At 38.9% G+C, this 20,543-nt stretch overlaps 1 protein-coding gene across 2 annotated transcripts in view; it reads right to left on the bottom strand.

Moving 5' to 3' along the window:
- Window positions 1-1,334: 1,334 nt before the first annotated feature.
- The window catches only part of CA8 (carbonic anhydrase 8 (inactive)), a 49,531-nt gene continuing 30,322 nt past the window's right edge, over window positions 1,335-20,543 (bottom strand). For both annotated transcript variants that reach the window (XM_087735487.1, XM_087735479.1), the window contains 3 exons: window positions 19,733-19,845; window positions 13,160-13,329; window positions 1,335-1,985 (listed from right to left, as the gene is read on the bottom strand). In XM_087735487.1, coding sequence (XP_087591613.1) covers window positions 13,195-13,329; window positions 19,733-19,845 — 248 coding nt within the window. In that variant the 3' untranslated portion in view covers window positions 1,335-1,985; window positions 13,160-13,194. The remainder of the gene's footprint in view (window positions 1,986-13,159; window positions 13,330-19,732; window positions 19,846-20,543) is intronic.

Here is a 20,543-nt window from a genome sequence, read left to right as displayed (position 1 = left end):
AACAACCCCATGCAACGCTACAGGCTTGGGGAGGAGTGGCTGGAGACCTGCCCAGTGGAAAAGGACCTGGGGGTGTTGGTTGACAGCCACCTGAACATGAGCCAGCAGTGTGCTCAGGTGGCCAAGAGGGACAATGGCATCCTGGCTTGTATCAGGAGTAGTGTGGCCAGCAGGACCAGGGAGGTGATTGTCCCCCTGTACTTGGCACTGGTGAGGCCGCACCGCGAGTACTGTGTTCAGTTTTGGGCCCCTCGCTACAAGAAGGACATTGAGGTGCTGGAGCATGTCCAGAGGAGGGCAACGAAGTTGGTGAAGGGTCTAGAGCACAAGTCTTATGAGGAGCAGCTGAGGGAGCTGGGGTTGTTTAGTCTGGAGAAGAGGAGGCTGAGGGGAAACCTTATTGCTCTCTACAACTACCTGAAAGGAGGTTGTAGCGAGGTGGGGGTTGGTCTCTTCTCCCTAGTAACAAGCGACAGGACAAGAGGAAACGGCCTCAAGCTGCGCCAGGGGAGGTTTAGGTTGGATATTAGGAAAAACTTCTTCACCGAAAGGGCAGTCAGGCACTGGAACAGCCTGCCCAGGGAAGTGGTTGAGTCTCCATCCCTGGAGGTATTTAAAAGCTGGGTAGACATGGTGCTTGAGGACATGGTTTAGTGGTGGACTGGGCAGTGATAGGTTAATGGTTGGACTCGATGATCTCAAGGGTCTTTTCCAACCTTAATGATTTGTATTTGTAACTCATTATTCCACAGCAGCTCTCCCCATAGCCCTTGAAGAGGTGAAGCACGCCTTCTGACGCTGCATTTACCATCGCCCGGTGGTGAGTTTTTGTGATTGATGACTCACTGATCTGCTCCAGGGGAGTAACCTCCCCTTTGTGAACCGTCAGTTTGCATCTCCACTGTGCCCTTGCCTGGAGCCTGGCATCTGCGCCTCCGGCGTTCTTCCACTCACATAGGTCTCTGCATAAACCTTCCCTCCTCATGCTAGTAAAGTGGACCTCACTGACAGCTACGGTGATCAAAGCTACTGCCCACCACATTATTGACTCTGTCCTTCAGATGTTTTGCAGGAATCAGACGCTATGACTAGCTGGCTTAGACTACTGTTCCCTTATCTGTTCTGTCAGACGTGTCATGTGTGGCCCAGCGTGGCAATCCCCATGCTGTGCAGTGAGCTCAGGACATGCAGAGCAGACCCCCAGACCACCATCCTCAGCAATGTACAGAAACAAACAGAACTGTCATAATTCACAGGAGAACAAAGGCCGATCATTTTCTGCTTGAATTGAACATTTCTTTGCAAATTTCCATGACTGACCAAATAGAAAACAATCCAGATGATTCTGTTTATTGTTACATCGGTTAATTTTCCTTATTTCAAAATTGTCCTTTATTTCAGTAAGGTTCCTAGTAATGCAAAAGTCATTCAGCTTTATTCAGATTAACCATGGTAAGGTTTAGCAGAGAAGCATTCCTTTCTGCCCAAAAATTAATTCTGAATCTGTATAATACTCTCTGTGAACAATGTTTTTCTTAGCTTTATAGAATGCACCTCCCCTCTACAGAAAAGACGATTACTGACAGCACAAGAGATGATACAGAATAAAATTAAATCTAACATTCAAAACAATAATGAGTATTTCTACATATTAACATTCATACCAAGCTTAAAATTAGTACTATTTGGATCACAGACCACTATTGAATGCTATGGCAAAGGAATTATCTAAGCAATGGTAATTACCATTTAAAAATAGTTAACAGTGTGAACTGGAAGATTTAATGTGTTTTCTTCTTTTAATGTACAGCCCCATTCCCAGAATTTCACTGGACCATGCGGACAGACCAACTGTCAAAGCTGTCTATCAAGGCTGAATTAGATGAAGACAAACAATACGGGCTTTGTGGTTCAACTGAAGCAGCAGCTTCAAAAGTTTCCATTTCTCATCCGAGGGCACTGTGGGAGCATTGTCTTCCCCCTCTCTGAAAAGAGAATGGAACAATTATATTACTGAAATTCCTCCACAGTGGGTCTGAAAGACTGTTTATGTCCAGCCAGGGAGACAGGGAAAACTAAAAGCAGGGATTTCATGACAGCAGGTGGGGGCAGTTTTAGGGTATATACTTCAGTGACATAATGGTCCTGATTCTTCTCTTTTAGGGTAAAGCCCGAGCTGGAAGATTTACTAGCAGTGGAGGAAATGGCAATAAAAATGCAATGTTAAATGCAGTGGTAAAACTATTAACTTTAAACAAAGCTTTACAATTGGCTTTCTGAATCAATCAGGTAATTGATTCTAATGTGAAGAGCATGGCGGTAAGCTAGAAAGGAAAATACACTAGTCACAGAGAGTTTTTTACCATTTCCCATTTTAGGGGGCCTACCAAGTGAAGTGCTGCGTACACAGCTCTCATGAGAGTCAGGTGGGCTCAGGAGATAAAAAGCAATCACCCAATTTGTCCCTCCTAATAGCAGTAATATTCATTAGCAGCAGAGATAAATCAATACTTGGTTTCATGCAAACACATGCACATGTGCTTCAGCATAACCTTAGGAAATCAGCTGCCCAGGTTGCCCCAGCGCTCTCAGTTCCAAAGTGGTAGGTATGACAGTGCCAAATCATTTAATCCTGTTGTACTAATAAGCTCATTTTTCCCTGAGGTTATTTTAGTGCCAACTATAGCTCAGTACGTACACACAAAAAATCTGTAAGTGCTTAGGTGCAAATGGGTCACCTGGGGCTACAGTTGCTTGCAGGGTCAACACATCTCGAGAGAGTTCCCACTCTTTTTCTTAAAAAGGGAGTGTAGAGGCTGTCAGTCACCAGCAGTGCAGTTAAGAAGTCAGTGTCTACCCACGAGACAATCTGTGCCATGATTTCCATGTGCTCCCTGGTTATCATCCAATACCCCCAAAAGTCATGGTGTCTGGCAGCAGGACTATTTGCTGGTCAACTTGAAGAACTTTCTACCAGCTGCCTTCTAAGGGAGGCTGTAAGCTTTTCAGACAGCAGTCAGTTTTAGTCACAGAGCAGCTGGTTTCAGCCACAGTTACACTTTATGTAATAGCACAGAGGATTCCCAGTTCTTCCTGGGGTTTGGTATAAAGGTGTAACATAAAAAAACCACGTAATAATAACACATTATTCTCTGTGTCTGGAAAAACTCTTGGCATGTTTTTCAGTGGGCTATGGATATAAAGATGCAGGGACCAACCCCCTCCCTGAAGTGAACAGAAAGGTTCCTCTTACGTGGACAGAAGATACTGGATCAGGGAATTAGACTGAAAAATCTGAGCAAGTAAACTCAAAAGAAACCCAAAACTTTGTGTTCTTAAGGTTCTGTGTAGGCAAATTAAGGCTGTGACACAGTGACACTTTCTCAATCTCAATTAGTGCTAAACTAATTAACAAAACTGTTTTATACACTGCAGTGAGTAGTATCTCTCTTCTTTCTTGGATAATCCCTAGTGTGATGTAAGGGTGATTGAGTATCTAATTACTCCTTAATTGAATGCACATTTTGTACATTTTTCACTAGTTCAAGCTTAATGCTTTTGGTCCAAAAATCAAAGTCAGTGAAATTAAGTTGAAGTGGGATTTGGCAGCTATTGTATTAATGGATTACTTTTGGAAAGGAGCCTAATTACAAGCCAGTCTGAAGATTTCAGTTGTGTTTGTTATAGAAATACTGAACATATTATCTGACAAAAGACTGATTCTCTTACTCTTCTGAAAAGTTTTTGAAAATGTAATATTTGAGCTAAAATTGTACAAAGGGGCATGTGTATTATAATCAGAAAATTGCTTGTTTACAGATTATATTTCTGCCTCTGAAATTTCCTTTGCTTGGGTTGAGTCCTATATATAGAGAGACTCCAACTACTTCTGGTGGAGTCCTCTATAGATCAGGCAACCACTCCCAAAGAAAAGCTTTCAGGATCAGTGCCATAAAGTGTATATATATGAAGTGTATAACACCTGGAAAATCTGGGAGCTATTATCACAATACCCATGGTTTAAAAAAAAGAAATATTAACAAGGTCAATCAAAATTCAGAAATCATCTTCGTAATGTAAAAAAAATCATTGTTTCCAACAACATTCATTTCCACTTCTTTCATATAATAACTTTATGTACTTAGATTCTTCATGGAGAATAAATTTTCTTGTACAAAACTGGGATAAATGCAAGACTAACTTTATCTCAGAAATAAGGAGCAGTGGCAGGAGCAAAGATAGGGCCAAGCTGTTATCTTTCTAAGAACCAAAGGTCCCAATGTTCCCATAGTAATAGACAGAACATATTTAAAAGAGAAGATATAAGAAAATTTCAGTGAAAAGGATTATTTTTCAAAGTCTTCCAAAAGTGTTGAGAAAGTGCAAATAAATGGACTATGGAGAAATGAAATAGGATGGCCAAGATAATATGCCTTTCTACCTGATAAGGAGGAAATAAGATGCCCCACTGCAGCAGCCTTAGGTCAAGATCACTACACGAGATCAAAAACTTTCTTCTGCTACTTAAAGTAGTCAATCTGCTTTCTGGAGAGCTTTTCCACCTCTTTTGTCTTACCATATTCCTTACCGTTATTGTCTCTATTTTTTTCCTTATAGAAGCATCTTGCCTTCTCCTCCTTAACACTAGGTTAGACCAAAATGTTTAAGAGTTTAAAAAAAACAAAGGCAAAAACCACTTTGACACTGACTACACATTATCGTTATCCTATACCTTCCTAAAAACAGCACCTGAAAGTGTGGTCAAGCATGGATTCAGAGTGTCTCAGAAAAGAAAGAGAACTGACTACCTTGTGAATCCTTATCTTTCCTGAAACACTTTGCGTGACCCTTTCCTTCCATGAAAGGGTCACAACTTATTGAGTCTACATCTAGTTCTGTGGGGATTTAACAACATCTAGATAACAAAAGTGTACCTTTGTTTCTCTTGTGCTCTGGGGATGCATAAAAATCTTTTAAAAATTACTGTAAGTTTTGCTTTGTAGCACTGCTCTGTCATAAACTGTGGTGTTAGTCATAAAACGTTGCTAACAACAGTCACTGCTGGTATTCTCTTCCTTCAGTGACAATTCTCAGTTGCAAAAACATTTTCAGTAACCCAAGTAACTTGGTCAGTTTTGTTTCCTATTTATTTTCAAAACATTGCTGTCTGCTTAGCAAGAGTTTGCTTGCATACTTTCATTGCATTGTTTTCATCCATATGAAATAATTAGAATTACAAATTCCAGTAAGAGTAAGGACCTGTGACTACCTGGATCTTCAGTTTCAATGGAGTAATGTTCTGCTTAAAACTCCCCGTATGATTTCATCTAGGTCAAACAGAGTGCACTCCCACTGCCTAACATGTATAACATCACTGAAGGAGGAATGCATACTGTAGGCTTTCTTCTCCATCCGTGGTCAGACACATGTACCTGTATGTCCTTATAACATCCTTGACATTTGAGAGCTGTTACATTACTATATTTCGCACGTACTAATCTGGAGTCTCTATATTTTAAAAAGCAGGTGTAGTTTTATCAAAGATGATCTAAGCTTCCTAACATTTTCCCTCACCACTAATTTTCCCCATAAGTGAAAATAACATGGCAGAGTTTCAGCATGTGTTCAGACTCTAGCTTTTGTGTTGAAATTGCCAATAAACATGCTGTGAGGGTGTTTTTTATGACAGGCACTCCTGGCTACATTATCACTTCCAAAGTAGCAGTGTACAAACCGTACATGGGTTATGGTATGCAGCTGGAAATGATACTCTCAAAATGCTTTTCATAAAAAAGCTGATGAAAACAGTGCATTGTGGATAGCAAAGACTGTGTGATGCTGACAGAGAGGCACAGGTCAAGAAATTTGGGAGCCCTTGTCAGCATGAAGTATCTTATTTGAAGCATAAGCAGGGGTCTGATTCCTAGGCTACCTTATAATTTTTTTAGCTTTGAAAAGGAAGCACAGTATCTTGTTTCTTCTTTACTGCTTCTTTACGTGCTAAGGGATTTGGACTGTTTTCCTTTCCTCCACCAATATTTGTGTATTTCTAAGAAGAGCTCAGTAAAGGATTGAACAAGGACAATTCCAATATGGTATTTATTCTGGAAACAGAACTCAAAATGGTTTTCTTCCTCATTTAGGGCTTGATCACTCCCTATACTGATGCTCTGGCCTGGACACAGCATAAATTCCTACTACAGCAGTGAGCAGTCTACAACTCCTGGGCTGCCTGTGGCTACCAAATCCCTAAATTGTGGCTCCTGTGTCAGAGGTATGCCACACAAGCAACAAAAGTGTTTTGCTACTCACTAATTTGAATCCTCAGCAGTGGGAAAATAAGTCAGGCTGCCATTACAGGGTTCACTTACAATCTCAGTGCATACCCCATTCCCTGCTATTACAACAAACTAGTGGGAAGCAACCTGAAAAGGCACCATCTTTCAGCCATTTTTGAAGCTCTTGGTCCCCTGAACGCTCCAAAAGTTTTGGTATGCTCCTGGTAAGTCTCCGATTATGGTGTGCGGCTCACAAGCCAAAGGTGTTTGGCCCTCTGTCCTATAGTCACGCACTCAAATGTAAGCACAGTCTCAAGTACTCTGAAGTGGCAGCAGAGTGTTGGGCACTATACATAAGCTCTTAAAAAGAGGAGAACAATAGTTAGTTTTGTTGATAACATGAAGTTGAGTTTCTTTCACAGTCTGAAACTTGGCTGCTGAAAGCTCACTCCAGCTTTGGATCTACGCAACAGGAAAGCATAAAATCCCCAAGTGTTGGAACTTCCGCAGAGAAACTTGTTTGTGAACTTCAGGAACTACAAAGGCTACTAGTAAACTGAGAGTGAAGACACATATTGATTGGTAATGTAAACCTCCATCCAAATGCAAAGTTCACTGAGATCTGCTTAGGCAAAGAAATACAGACCATAGTATCATGCCACTCTTACCTCCGTTTCTCAAACGCAAGGCACAGCTCCAGAGCTCAATCTGTATTTGAATGTCCCTTCATATTCTATAACCTACTGTTACCATAGAATGTGTAATGTCACAAAGAGGGGAGCGCACCACTACCTGTTTAATACTAACTCATTCCCACTGATAACACTGATCCCCTGTCCAATGTCCTATGGAAAGGGCAGCATAGTTTTACTGCCACAAGAGCAGCTCAGTAGCTTCAAAAGGAAGTAATTTGCACTATCTACCTCCTCACTAAACACACCAGATACAGTCACCACGTTGGCCTCTCTCCTTACTCTGAAACTAATGCTGTGCGAATTTCTGCTTGTCTGCTCAGATCTCTCAATATCATGCAGTCTCTACAGTATCAGGCATGCAGTCTCTGTTCCTCCCACCCTAAATTACTCCTTCCTGTTCCTCAGGCCTAGCACAACCTTGGTATTTTAATGATGTCATTTATTTTTTTTCCTCTAATCTTGAATGTACAACTAGGAAAATGGTAATTATATTAAGAATGGGTTTTAATCCAAATTAATTTCTGCTATCATAATTGACAGAACATTGGATAAACTTGCAACTACTGACAATCTGAGGTCTACCAAAGATGTATGTGTGTGTATGAATGTGTACATGCATTCATGTATATAAAAACAGGTGCTTTTTCAGGAGTTTCTGAATCAGTCACAAAAAAAAATGTTCAGGAGAACTGGAGCAATGTAGATAGGTAGACGGAGTAGGTATAAACCGTCATCACACTTGGAAGACAATTCTTCATTTACAGATCCAAAATAAATTGTGTCTGGAGTGTGCACTTTTGAGACAACACACTGAAGACCAAATTCTTTAGTTTATTGGTTATGCTCAGTAAATTAAAGCTTACCAGTTTCAAAAGAAAATATTCTTTCAATATAACTTTAACAAGTTATTTTTTAGAACAAGGTCTTACTGTCTTCTATTAAAAGAATCTCATTGATGTCAGTGACTTCTATACCAGGCACTTATTTGATCTCCTCTCAGTAAATGGGAGCAATGCCATTTAACTATCCTATGCATGGAATCATGCTTATACACCCTGATTTATAAAGGAATGAAGACATGTAGGCATGCCATACTGAATTCAGTATTATTATCAATTCAAGTTGATATTCAAGTGTTTGAAATCAGACATCTTGCTCATTCACAGATAAAGCTGTTCCACTGATGTAATAGAGGAGAAAGGTATGTCTATCAAATCAGTTACATGTAAAGCAACAAGGATTAAAGAGAGGGTAATAAATCCATTGGAAAACACAAATGATCCTGTCTTCAGTGAAGAATACACTACTGAAAAAGTACTTATCCATTAGTGGCAAGCCCCAAAATAAAATAACCTGCTGGTATACTCACAATTCACATGTTTAAAAATAGTGCGTCAGGACTCAAATTGCCAAAAAACTAGCCTTTAATAAAATGGAAGATTTAAGGTTTTTCTTATTTGATTTCTAGGAGTGGTAGCATTTGATGTCCCCATTGTTAAGCTTTGCTGTATGACAATAAGAATTACAAATCTTTTTCCAAGGTAACCTGAGATTATCAAGAAATACCCTGGTGCCCATAGCAAGGGCTCTGAGTCAACTATGAAGTATCAGAAAAACTAGTGGTAACACTGAGGAAGTCACAATGTTATCCTTTCTCTCTTTTCTTTCAGAAAAGGATCTGGGCATCCTGGTAAACAACAAGTTGAACATGAGCCAGTAATGCACCCATGCAACAAAGAAGGCCAACAGCCTCCTGGGCTGCACTAGGAAGAGTGTTGCCAGCAGGTGGAGGGAGATGATCCTTCACTTCTACTCAGCACTGATGAAACATCTGGAGTACTGGGTCCAGTTCTGGGTTCCCTAATTCAAAAGAAACATGGGCATACTGGACTGAGTCCAGCAACAGGCCACAAAGATGATTAAGGCACTGGAGCACCTGTCATAGAAGGACAGGCTGAGAGAGCTGGGACTGTTTAGCCTCAAGAAGAGAGGTTTCAAGAGGGATCTTATCAATGTGTACTAATACTTTATGAGAAGAAGTATAGAAGATGGTACCAGACTCTTCAGTGGTATCCAGTGAAAGGAGACGAGGCAATGGATATAAATTGAAATATAGGAAATTTCATTTACAATGAAGAAAAAACCCTTTCCCTGCAAGGGTGGTCAAACACAGGTACAGGTTGCTCAGAGAGGTTGTGGAGTCTTCATCCTTACGATATTCAAAACCCAGCTGGACATGGCCCTGAGCAACCCGTTGTAGTTAACGCTGCTTTGAGCAGAGGACTGGACTAGCAGATCTCCAGAGGCACCTTCCAACCACAACTATTCTGTGATTCTATTGTTCTTCGCTGCCTAAAACTGAACTCAATTTTTTCACTTTCCATGTCTGAAACCAAATCTGTACTGAGCTTTCCCTCCAAATTCCTTAACACCTGGTTCTATCACTACTGGATATGACTTAAAGAGGTTAGAAATAAGAAAAAAAATGGCTTTTTCAAAGGAAACATATGTGAAAACTTTGGCAACTGCAGGAGAAATAGGATGTAAAGGCTGTTCTCTAAGGGATATATTTAAAAAACACCCACATAACAGAGTCCAAAGACTCATTAACCCCAGGCTATAGAAGAGAGATGCATTTCTAGCAGAAAAGCAGAGTCAAAAGAGTCCAACTAGATAGCAACGAACTTATTCTAAAGCCCAGTAGGTTAAAGAGAGCAGTGAAGCTACAAAGTTCTACCTGTTTTGTCCTCCTGAAGGCTCCCTTCAGAGCCTACACAAACTTTGTTCTAGAACAGGAGGGGAATATTTTGAGATCTGGGCTTTCCCATGATAGAGGAACATTTAAAAAAAAAAAAATCAGCTCTTTACCTGAGATTACACACCCTGATATATCATGTTTGTGTCACCGCTGCCTTCAATTCAACAAACTACCACAAATTGCATCAAAGATCAACATATGCCGTTTCATCATAAGCCACAAAGGGTTCAGTTCTGTCAAGGTTTCAATCAAGGCTGAAGAGCAGATGTCCTGAAGATCTGTGGCATGCATAGAGCCTGCATTCTGATTCAGTCAATACTAATTAGACCTTTCAAGCAACTTCTTTCTGCACCTGTGTATACAACATGTATGGAAACATTTGTTTCCTGCTTTCCCTGACAGAGTGACGAGGTCATGGAAAACTAATGTTTCTCAAGGTTCTTCAAGTGGCTGCACCACACTGGCTTGGAATAAAAGAAAATATTGAAAACTTCACTGACAGGAGTTCCAGCAGCCTTGACAGAGGGGCGCTGTGTCAGAAAAGAAGTCTGCCAGTGTGTTTGTAATTATAATATTCGAGACACACCAGAGCTTTAAAATAAAAGACAATCTCCTCTTTGAAAGGAAGAAATGCTCCCTCTTGGATCACTGTGTAGATGCCACCCTGCAAACTACTACCTCCCCATCTGCTACTGAGTCTTCATAGCAATATTCAGCCAATGTCAGCAGTCTCAGCTTAAGGACCATTACCCCTTCCTATGAATGAGGGAAGGTGTCTTACCTGAGGATGTCTGAGGTCTGCGTGAGGAGCTACTGCTCCTCCTGGAGAGAACTGTGTGAGATGACTACAAAGCAGGTAGGATTGTTTTCTTCCCTTTCTCCCTCTTTGCATAGAAGAAAGGTGATCAAAGCCACACAATTTCTTTTTATGCTTCATATATCTAGTTTCCAGCTCCCCAGAGACAAACTCAATAGGAAGAATATATTCTGAACCCTCGATTGGTTCAGTGCTATTTGGACCGATGCATCCAAAACTAAAAAGAAGACCTGGCCAAATGAATTTCTGATAAATAATTCAATTAGGTGTAGAGAGCCAAGTGCCATTTCTTGTGTGGGCTACACAATGCCAGGAGTCACAGTTCTTTCTCAGTGCATGACAGTCCATAATTAGCATAGCCCTACAGCGAGGACTATCATTTTACATTAAAAATACATCATTTGGGAATTAAAACTACAGATTATTTTGTGAAGCATGGCTAAGATAAATCTTATTATTTAAAACAAATCTTTGTAAGTATTGACAAATGTAATAAAATTTCAAACATGAAAGCAAAAGGGAAATTTTTACATTTCAATTCCAGCATTGTAAAAGAAACGCTTTCATGCTTAAAATTCAAACTCAGCATGTCAAGTAATTTCACTGTTACGGACTTGAATTACCTGCACTGGCCTGAGGGCATTATTCACTCTCTGAGAAAAATTGTACTTTAATATTGCTACAATTTTCCCAAGTAATTTTTATGCAGAAGCCGGGATGAATTTGAAACATCCATTTCAAGATTAAAGTGACAACATTTGGTGACTGCAGAGAACCATGCAATTGAGAATTGGGCTTGGAAAACAGCATTAATAAAAGGACCAATGTTTTGCTTTCTTCGCTTAACTTCTGGGATGCAGATATTAAATAGGGTTATAAAAGACAAATAAACCCTTACTTTAAAAATGTTTAGATGCATACACTATATTGAATGCTTATGCTATATGGAAAGATCATGAAATTGTTGGCCACTGTCCCAGCCCATTTAATAATTTCTGTCACATGCAGGAGGAAAGATAATCTTCCCACTCAGTTTTAATGGATCAGTTTTTGGAAGCACTGAATTAGTAATCTCTGTTAGGGATTATCTGCTGCCTGATCATTTGTTAACTTCATATGAAGTTGGGGGCTGGACCTAGAGCATGCTCTGAAGAGGCTTAACTCCACAACAGAGCCTGAAGTGAACTAAGGAGTTCCATCATTGACCTAGATAGGGCAAGAATTTGATGTACAAATAAATTTCCTTACCCAAAAGTGTGTATCAAAAGCCTTTCAGCAGCATGCTTCCAGGTGAAACTGTGGATGAACTGGTTCTCTTGTGAGCATATGGCTTTGAAGAAATGCACAGATGGAAAAACTGGTGCTTTTATATAATGGATTCTACCAGTAAAATAGGGTAATGGGAAGTACCCAATGTTTTTATTATTTAAATAAAGTTTACTGTAGGATAGTAGATGAAAAATTTTACTCTGCTAAAAAGTAGTAGGACTTATTAAAGAAAGCAAGTGAACAGATTCTTTCTTCTCTTGAAGACTTGCCAGATTAGCTGTCTTACTATTTGTATCAAGGTGCGGACACTTCATTGCAAATTCAACCATAAATGCTGGTGTCTTGACTCACTACTTTCAAGGTAACTAGTTGTCTTGATAGCAAATTTTCTTTCACTCTCTTAAGAATCTCATTACCAGGTTTTTCATTAGAGTAAAACATTGATTAACTAAGTATAATGACATTTAGGAGTAACTGTCGAGCATTGAGGGAATTTATCTTGTAACTGATAGAGGCTAGGGGAATATGACATGGGAGGTTTTAACAACTGAAGTGGGGATAATGCAGGTTCAAATGTGTATTAGCTCTTATGCATTGAATCCAACGTCATCCTTAAATTCTTGCTCTGTGAACCAATGAAGGCTGCAAACATCACTGAGGACAAGAAGAAGTAACTACTTTGATGAATAAAATATGAAAAATTAGCCATGACAGAAGTTAATTAGTTTCCTCTTGTATCTGCACTGGTTTTGCACAAGATTCAGTCTTGTTGGGAAAGAACAGCATTGTAAAGCAGGGAGATGGGATCCAAAAAAAAAGGCCTCCTTTGAGAATTAAAGGCCTCCTTCCAGAACTACTACCCTGGTTTTTAACAGACAACACTAGAAAGATTCACCAATGACTGGTCTTCTAAAAATACAGTAAGAAATCAACCAGTGAACATCAGTAAGTGGGGAAATCTGCCACATAACCTAGGCATACTGTGCTGTTGCTCACTGCAGCAGGAGAAATTTAAAGCTACAAGAAGTAACTGTGATCTAACTGTGCATGATCCACTGCCTACTGAAGCCATTACAAAAATTTCAGTTCACTAAATCATGTATTAGATTCCAGCCACGAAAGAACCTAATAGTAACCAAACTATTCCAGCCACTAAAGAACCAATAGGAACCAAACTATTACACCACAGCATAAAATAAAACAGTACAGTGTCAAAACTTACAATTGTGACAATATATCGTAACATTAGCTGAAATGAACTCAGTGTGTTTTCTCCTTTAGCTCAATCTCCCCTATGAAAATTATTTCAATGTTTTGATTTTTCTGCTAAGCTTTTACTTACCTGAATAAAGATTTATTTTTGTTCTTCCTCTTCCGCTACTGAAATGCAGCCCTTATGACTCTGTCGCTAAGTGGCTGAGTTGGTCTGAAGTTATCTCCTAGGATTCCATCACAGCCTTCTAGAAGTTCTGCACCTTTAACGTGTGTCCTCAGTCTACGAAATTCCTCTATCTGAAAGGCAGAAAAACAGACATGAAGAAGCTGAGATACATTATTCACTGTGGGACTAATGATCACGATCAGCCTTGCCCAGCCACTTCTGCAGCCTTGAAACTTGGAGTGCTCGAGTACCATATACTGAGGTCAATATACATCATTAATAACATTTAAAAAAAAGCTGTCAAAACATTTAACATATAGAGAAAAATAACAACTTTTATGCAGATGGTTTGGCAAACTTATCCTTTGCTTTTTTGTAACTTCTTTTGGGATCTATAACCTTCTTAGCCATTGTAGATTACATTCTATGAATCAACCTCACAGTTGTGACATGAGAGTAATCATTCTGGTCTTCTTCAAAGAAGTGCATTTCAGGAATAACTTGGTTGACTATAAATTGTTTTGAATTTTTTCCAGTGATTTACTTATTGCCTGAAATTGTTGCTTCATTTAAATAAAAACTATTCTCTAAACCTGAAAAATCCTGAACAGACTCAGCTTTAGAGGAAGCCTGTTGACTTTTTATATGGAAAAATATGGTTTTTCACAACTAAACAAAATACCACTTCAAAATTTCTGTAGATTTAGGTGCTAAGCATACTTAGAAAATCAAATACAGTCAAAAATCAATATAAAACATTTCAATTGATCCAAAACAAATATGTTTCTGGTTCATAGACTCTTTTTAATTTTTCCATATCTAATCTGGTGTAGGGAAGAACGTGAGCAGCTTCTATCTCCATCCTTGGTATCAGCATCAAGCTCTGTGTGACAAAAAACTAAGAAAATCAATGCATATCTCAACAACCTGATACCTTATTGCTGAACAGTGCTGTTTTTAAGAGTCTGGTATTTAAAATAATAGTTACAACTACTAAAAAAAATTGTGTTAGTTTTTGCTTTGGCATATTGACAAGCTATCTTAGCTGGACACAGCAAATCTACTTGAAGGCTGACTCCCCTAGTCTGAGCCTCTGTGCTTGTACTGACGCTGTGATGCCTCACTATCCAGCTCAGCTGTAACTTGAAACTGAAGCTACACAGAAAGCAAAATGGAGCCTGAAGTACTTAATCATTTTATCATCTATGAAATTATAGAGAGTGAATTTCTCCATGGAAAACACCCTATGGGGGATTACAGGGAGAATGCAAGTGTGATTCCAGAATTAAAAGAAATGAGGTACTAAACAGCAGGTAATGGCATTTTTATTCTTATATTGCCTGCAGAGAATGCTTTCTTACTGAAACCTTGAAGACAACTGCCTTCATTGTTGTTTTCCACTCTAGAGCAGAATTGATACAGACTTATTTACTTGATTTAGAGGCTAACTCTGCTCTGCTGTATTTTCTTCAAAAAACAGCAAGCTTAGAAATCAACACTCAGCTTCTTGCAGCCGAGATATAAGGCAACAGCTTAGACTGAAAAGATGAAAAGCAGAACAAACTGTAAATCTCCTTGAAGGTGCTTTTAGAGCAGAACTCTGTTTTGGAAGATTTTTTTTTGTTTGCTTATTTAAAGCAAACTGAAAACAAACCCACTACAGGCTTGGAACTGAGAAAGTCTTCAGGAGTCAAGTGCTGGTAAATCACTGAATGGGTTTTGTAAAGGTACCCTCTTTCACTACCTGAAACAGCTCCAGAAAGTCTGAAATAATTGTCGTTTAGGAAGGAGCATTTTACAAGAATGCAGCTTTTGTTTGATCTTTTGAGAATGAGAGACTTCAAACAAACACAGATGAAGGAGAGGGAAAAGCAGACTCTGCAAAGCTGGCATTTGCGAGCTACAGTAACTACAAATGCTCTGCCCCAATCCCCACAGTGAAATTTTTCTCCGGGAGGTACTCCTCACAAAGCAGCTTCCAGTTTCTTCAGTCAGGAAAGCAGGACTGACCTGATCCCTGTGCTTCCTCTTGAGTCTTCAGAGAAGGCAGGAATTGCAGCCCTACTCTGAGGGGGAATCGCTTCTGAGCCCACCAGCCTCCTTGTTCAGTTTTTCATATCATGGTTCAGACCCCTGTGACAGAGACCCTCTATATACATGGTGGTCTGCCTCACTCTTGAGAAGTCGTTGTCAGAACAGGACACTAGCTGTGCTGATGTTACCTTTTGTATTAAATTTCCATGTGATAAGACAATAATATGTGTGCCCCACTTATTCTGCTTCCTCTAATATGGAACCATTTACTATCTCCTCCCAACGCCTCACAAGTCATTGCTGTGAAGTACACCCTGCAGGACTGCCAAGGAAATAGATTTTTTAGAGGCGTATGGCTAAGCACCCTTGGATATTCACACACTTTCAGCAGGAATAGCCATTTATTAAAGTTTTTCTCATGCCCAGAAGACACTAAGGATGATCCAGGCCTGTTCACACCAAAATTCAGGATCCAATTCTAATCAGTCAAAGGGCAAATACATAATGTTAGCATGTTTACTGAGTAAAAACAAAGTTAGTTTGTATTTTATAGCATTTTGCCAGAATGTTTTTACCACTTCCCTGTATTCAGATGCTGAATACTGCTTTCTTCTGTTTCACTTAAAAATTTGCTGAAGACTAGAACACACAAAACAAAGAATTTGCATGTTTTCTCTACAAACATTTCTTCTATATGAGGAATAGAAGCATTATCCTTCTGTTTGAAAATTTCACATGCCTCCATGACACCTTCCAAGAACACAGACATGCTTCCCAGTGAACAGAATACTGTGAACCTCTCAGAGTGCTTTAATTCACAAACTACATAAATTTTGCACAATTCCCACTCCAGCTCCATATGCTCGTTATTATTTCTGTCCTTTAGGAGGTCTTGATTTTGAATGAGGTAGACAAAAGGACCAGAGACCTCACCATTCAATACAAAACCAGTTAACTCTGACAACGAGTACAGAAGAATGACGGCTCCTTGCTGCATCATTGTTTAAAATCCCTACTCTGAGTGGCTTAGACAATGTACTTATTGTGGGCTTCAGTGAACCACAAAGCACATTATTCACAAATGTCCAATTTCTAAAAAATATAGTGGAGAGAAGCACGAGCAAGTCTTTTTCAATTATTTCCTGCTCTTTACTGACCTAATAGGAGGGAGTTTTCTATTTTCTCCCATTGCATTTCAGCAGTGTACATGCATGGCCGAGGTGTCTCACAAAAGCAGTCAACACAGTTCTTTCTGGGCTGTGTATTTCAACATAAGACAAGTGAGGATGATAAAAACCACAAAAGGAGGGCAGGAACATGCAAAAAGAGCACTGCAGGGTGCAGCTTTCAAGACAAGCTCCTTTCCACTGAGGTCAGTAATAAAACTCCCAAGAACCAGATTTGCAAAGCCCAGGGGAAAAGAGTTGCCTGCATACTTTATCCAGACCCCACAGAACCATCCGTGAAGGTAACGGCTCTCTGATGAAGTGAAGCCTCATGTCAAAGAAAATTACTTCCAGTGAGGAAACAGCATTGGACTCCAGGGAAGCACACCCTCACACTGCAGTCCTGGCTTGCTCTTTTGCCATTCATATAACCAACACACTCAGATCCCAGCTGCTGAAGTGAGGTGCATATGGAGATGCATCTCCTTTCACTTAACATTGACTTAGATCAGTAGCAAGTCAACTCATCAGCTGAACTTTACTATCTGTAGATGTCTTCAGGAGCAAAAGAAAAAGGTTCTTTACTTTGCAATGGTCAGCCTATTATGCCTATGCCAAAATAGTTACTTCTCCCTTGTTTCAAAATAAGCAAATGTGAAAATATATAGATGTGGCCATGAACTAGAACTGCAATTTTATTCATTTTTCCCCTTATGACCCACAGTTCATTAAGCTAATCAATATTGCTATGTTAATTACAGAAAATGAGAATGTGAATGAGTATCTTGTTTCCAATATATTAACTAGCTTCATCAGAGGAAGGCAATAAAACCTATTCCATATCAGACTGTGTCATTCTTTATTGTTACTTGTTATTGATACTCAGAAGTTGATTATTTTATGGCCTGAAAAATGAAAATACAAAGCCTTGAATTTGTCTCTTACTGACTATAACCACAGATGCTACTAGTACTTATATAAATTGTTTGAAGTTTCATAAGCTATGTTCATTAGTATCCCACAGAAGAAAGTTCTACAAGTTAATGACACATGTAAAAATAATGTATTTAAATGCATTAGAAATGTATTTTCACTGATATCTATGCTTTAATACTACAAGCAGGCTTAATAAATTTAAATGCCTTTACCAGCCTTCCATGGACGATTCAGAATGGTATATGCTATACTACATCCTCTTATTTACCATAGGCAAAAGCCCTTGCATTTTTAATCTCTCCTTAAACAGAATCTCTCATAGGCACTCATGCCCACAATCACAAAAGAGGCCAGATAGATACTTAATCGCAGCCAAAATGCTAATTACAAGTTAAAATCTTGGATGTCTAGACAATAGGAAAAATATTCTGGCACCCCCAAAATCAGATTTTGGGCATCCTGGAGAACTCTCAGTCCCTTTTGACTTTAGAAACCCTTACTTGTCCCCATATTTATTTTCAGTTTACATCTGAAAGCAGTATCAGATGCAAGTAAAATTTTTATCCCACCTTGGCAAAAGTCCTTCATGTTGTTAATAAGTCCCTTCTGCACAACCTTGACTTTAATGCTACTGCATTCATGACTAGCAGTGACGATTTTTTTTCTAACTGATGTTGATCTACAGTGAGTACAAAGTATTGTGGATCATCTTGGCATAAGTCCACTCCAGTCTCTCACTCTGCTCCAGTGCCACCTCTCACCTGCATACTGTGCCAGCGGCAGGGAAAAAGTCCCTCCATGACTTGTACACCTTTCATCACTGCAATGTTCTTGTTGGATTGGGTTTATACCAATCAAAGTAATGTAGCAACACAAACCAGCTGCCCCTCACCTAAAGGCCGTGGTTATAAATCACACTCTTTTCCCCAGGCACTGTGGGGCACTCTTTCCCTCAGGCACAATATTCTCTTCTGGAGACTTATCCCCTTCACACCACGTTCCAACATCTTGTTTCGTTGTGGTAAATGAGCACATAATAATATTAACTGAAGTTGCATCTCTCTGCTTAATTCCTCTTTCATTCACCCCCTTGCTGTCTCCCATCCCATGTGGATGGCTTGAACTGTGCCCTCCTCTGTGCATTGACTGGATTAAAAGGGAATAGAGACTACAAAATCTGCAACTAGCATAAAATAAAATATCGTACAATGTCTCAGCATAATAGCTATGGTCTTTATACTTCTTACTAAGTCCTCTTATTTATCCGTATCTTATCTGGACAATCAGCTGCCAAGTTACAAAATGCACTCTGTCTTTAAAAGTTATTCTGAATCTAATAATGCCAACAGAGTTCTGTTTCCATTTACTCAGTAGTAAGCAGCCATAAGACTTATCCTTTCATAAGCAAATAAATACCAGATTCATGACGGGATACATTTAAGTTGCAGCTATCATACAAATAAGCTTATTGAGAGCTATTGCTTTTATCCTATGATTAGAACTAGAATTCAGTTTTCATATGAAAAGAAACACTGCCAATTTCAAATTGTTAAAAGTTGTTAAAATATTGTACTGGGATTCCTAGCAAAATTTTAGATTATTAAAGCTGAAATAATTTAAATGTGAATTTATCACCTTTTATACCTTTTTCTCTTCTGTTTGCACATGCTTCAGAGCAGGCAATGAAAATTAATGCATTCAGCTTCAGGGATTCTAGATAGTTTCACTTAAACTAATTCCACATGCCTCCAGTTGGGATTCACAGACCGTGGGAGAATATCCATCAGGAATTTTCATTGGTTTTACTGGGATTATTTGTGGACAGAGTTGAAATGTTTTCTACAGAAAGGCTCACATGACTGTTAGATATAATTTTAAAAAAACCCAACTTTAAAATACACACATGTGAAATCAAATTCAAATAGGTAGTTTCCATTTGACATTTATTACAAAACAGAATTAAAAAAAGAGCAAGGGAAGTTAAATATAGTTCAATGCAATATAGCTAGCCTGTACTATGTTAACATTTTTCATTCTCCAGGACATAGTGTTTCCCTGTGCTTTTTTGTTCTTTTAACATCAAAAAGCAGTGATATTTGAAAGCTTACAATTACAAAGAATTGAATTTCTTTTGCCCATTGACTTCTTTCTTTCTTTTTCTTTCACTTAAATAAAGAATTATTTTAAATGCAGATGATAAATGATAACAAGGTTTTTCATCTCTGACCTTTGCAATGCTTTCAGTGACTCAAAAGGCTTAACCTTTACTTGAAAAGCCATGTACTGATCTAATGGGATCTTCAAGGAGAACAGATATAATGCCCTGATATATATATTTGCACGCTATAACCTTTAGCTCATAACCATATTCCAAGGTCACTTTAAGCACAGCTGTTACCTGCACTTGGGACACAGTCAAAGGATAGCGAAATAATATCCAGGTGACACCTTCACTGCAGGGTGGAATGGTTAGAGAGCCCTCATACACCCAGTAGTCACGCAGTAGAGGATCTGAAATTAGAAGAAATGTGGAATTTTAATGACATTAAGGAAGATAATTGTGCCTTTCCAATTATGACTGCTGATGATAGCCATGGGCTTGCTCATATGATGAAGTTAGTATGCAGTAAGTTAAGGTGTGAATTTGTATCCTGCCAAGCACTGTCCACTACTTTCTCATGTGAACATACATGAGCTTCTGGTCATTATACCACAGTAACTTCCCCTTGCAGATGAGTATTTTAAAGATGAAAATGCCACTTTATAGATGTGAAAAATAACATGTGCACAACTCCTTAAACTAACACAGCAATTACATAATATGGTGGGAAATAACTCCTGTTAGTGTCAAAAGCTACAAGTGACATCCCATTTCGAAGGCATAGGGGCTGCGGTGATCAAATTTTAACTGACTTCTACATTTAGGATACGTCTCAAGGATTAACTTATTTCATTTAAAAAAAAAAAAAAAAAACAATGAAAACAGCTCAAGCCAAACTTTTCAGTTCACAGTTCTGGTGACATTTTTTGAGATGCACTGGTGTCTCCTAGCTTTGGAAAAGTGAGTTGAATTTCACAGGGAAAAAAATCAAGGTTTATTTAAGAATAAACTTATTTTAGTAAGTTTATAAACTTATTAATAGGTTTATAAATAACTGTTAGAATAAACAGTTGTCTCTCAAGAAAACGTACAATGGTTTGTCCAGAGT

Source organism: Nipponia nippon, unplaced genomic scaffold (genome assembly GCF_047370975.1).
Source record: "Nipponia nippon isolate SJK-2023a ecotype South Korea unplaced genomic scaffold, ASM4737097v1 scaffold_1, whole genome shotgun sequence".
Lineage (NCBI taxonomy): Eukaryota > Metazoa > Chordata > Aves > Pelecaniformes > Threskiornithidae > Nipponia > Nipponia nippon.
This window is presented reverse-complemented; position numbering and strand designations above follow the sequence as displayed.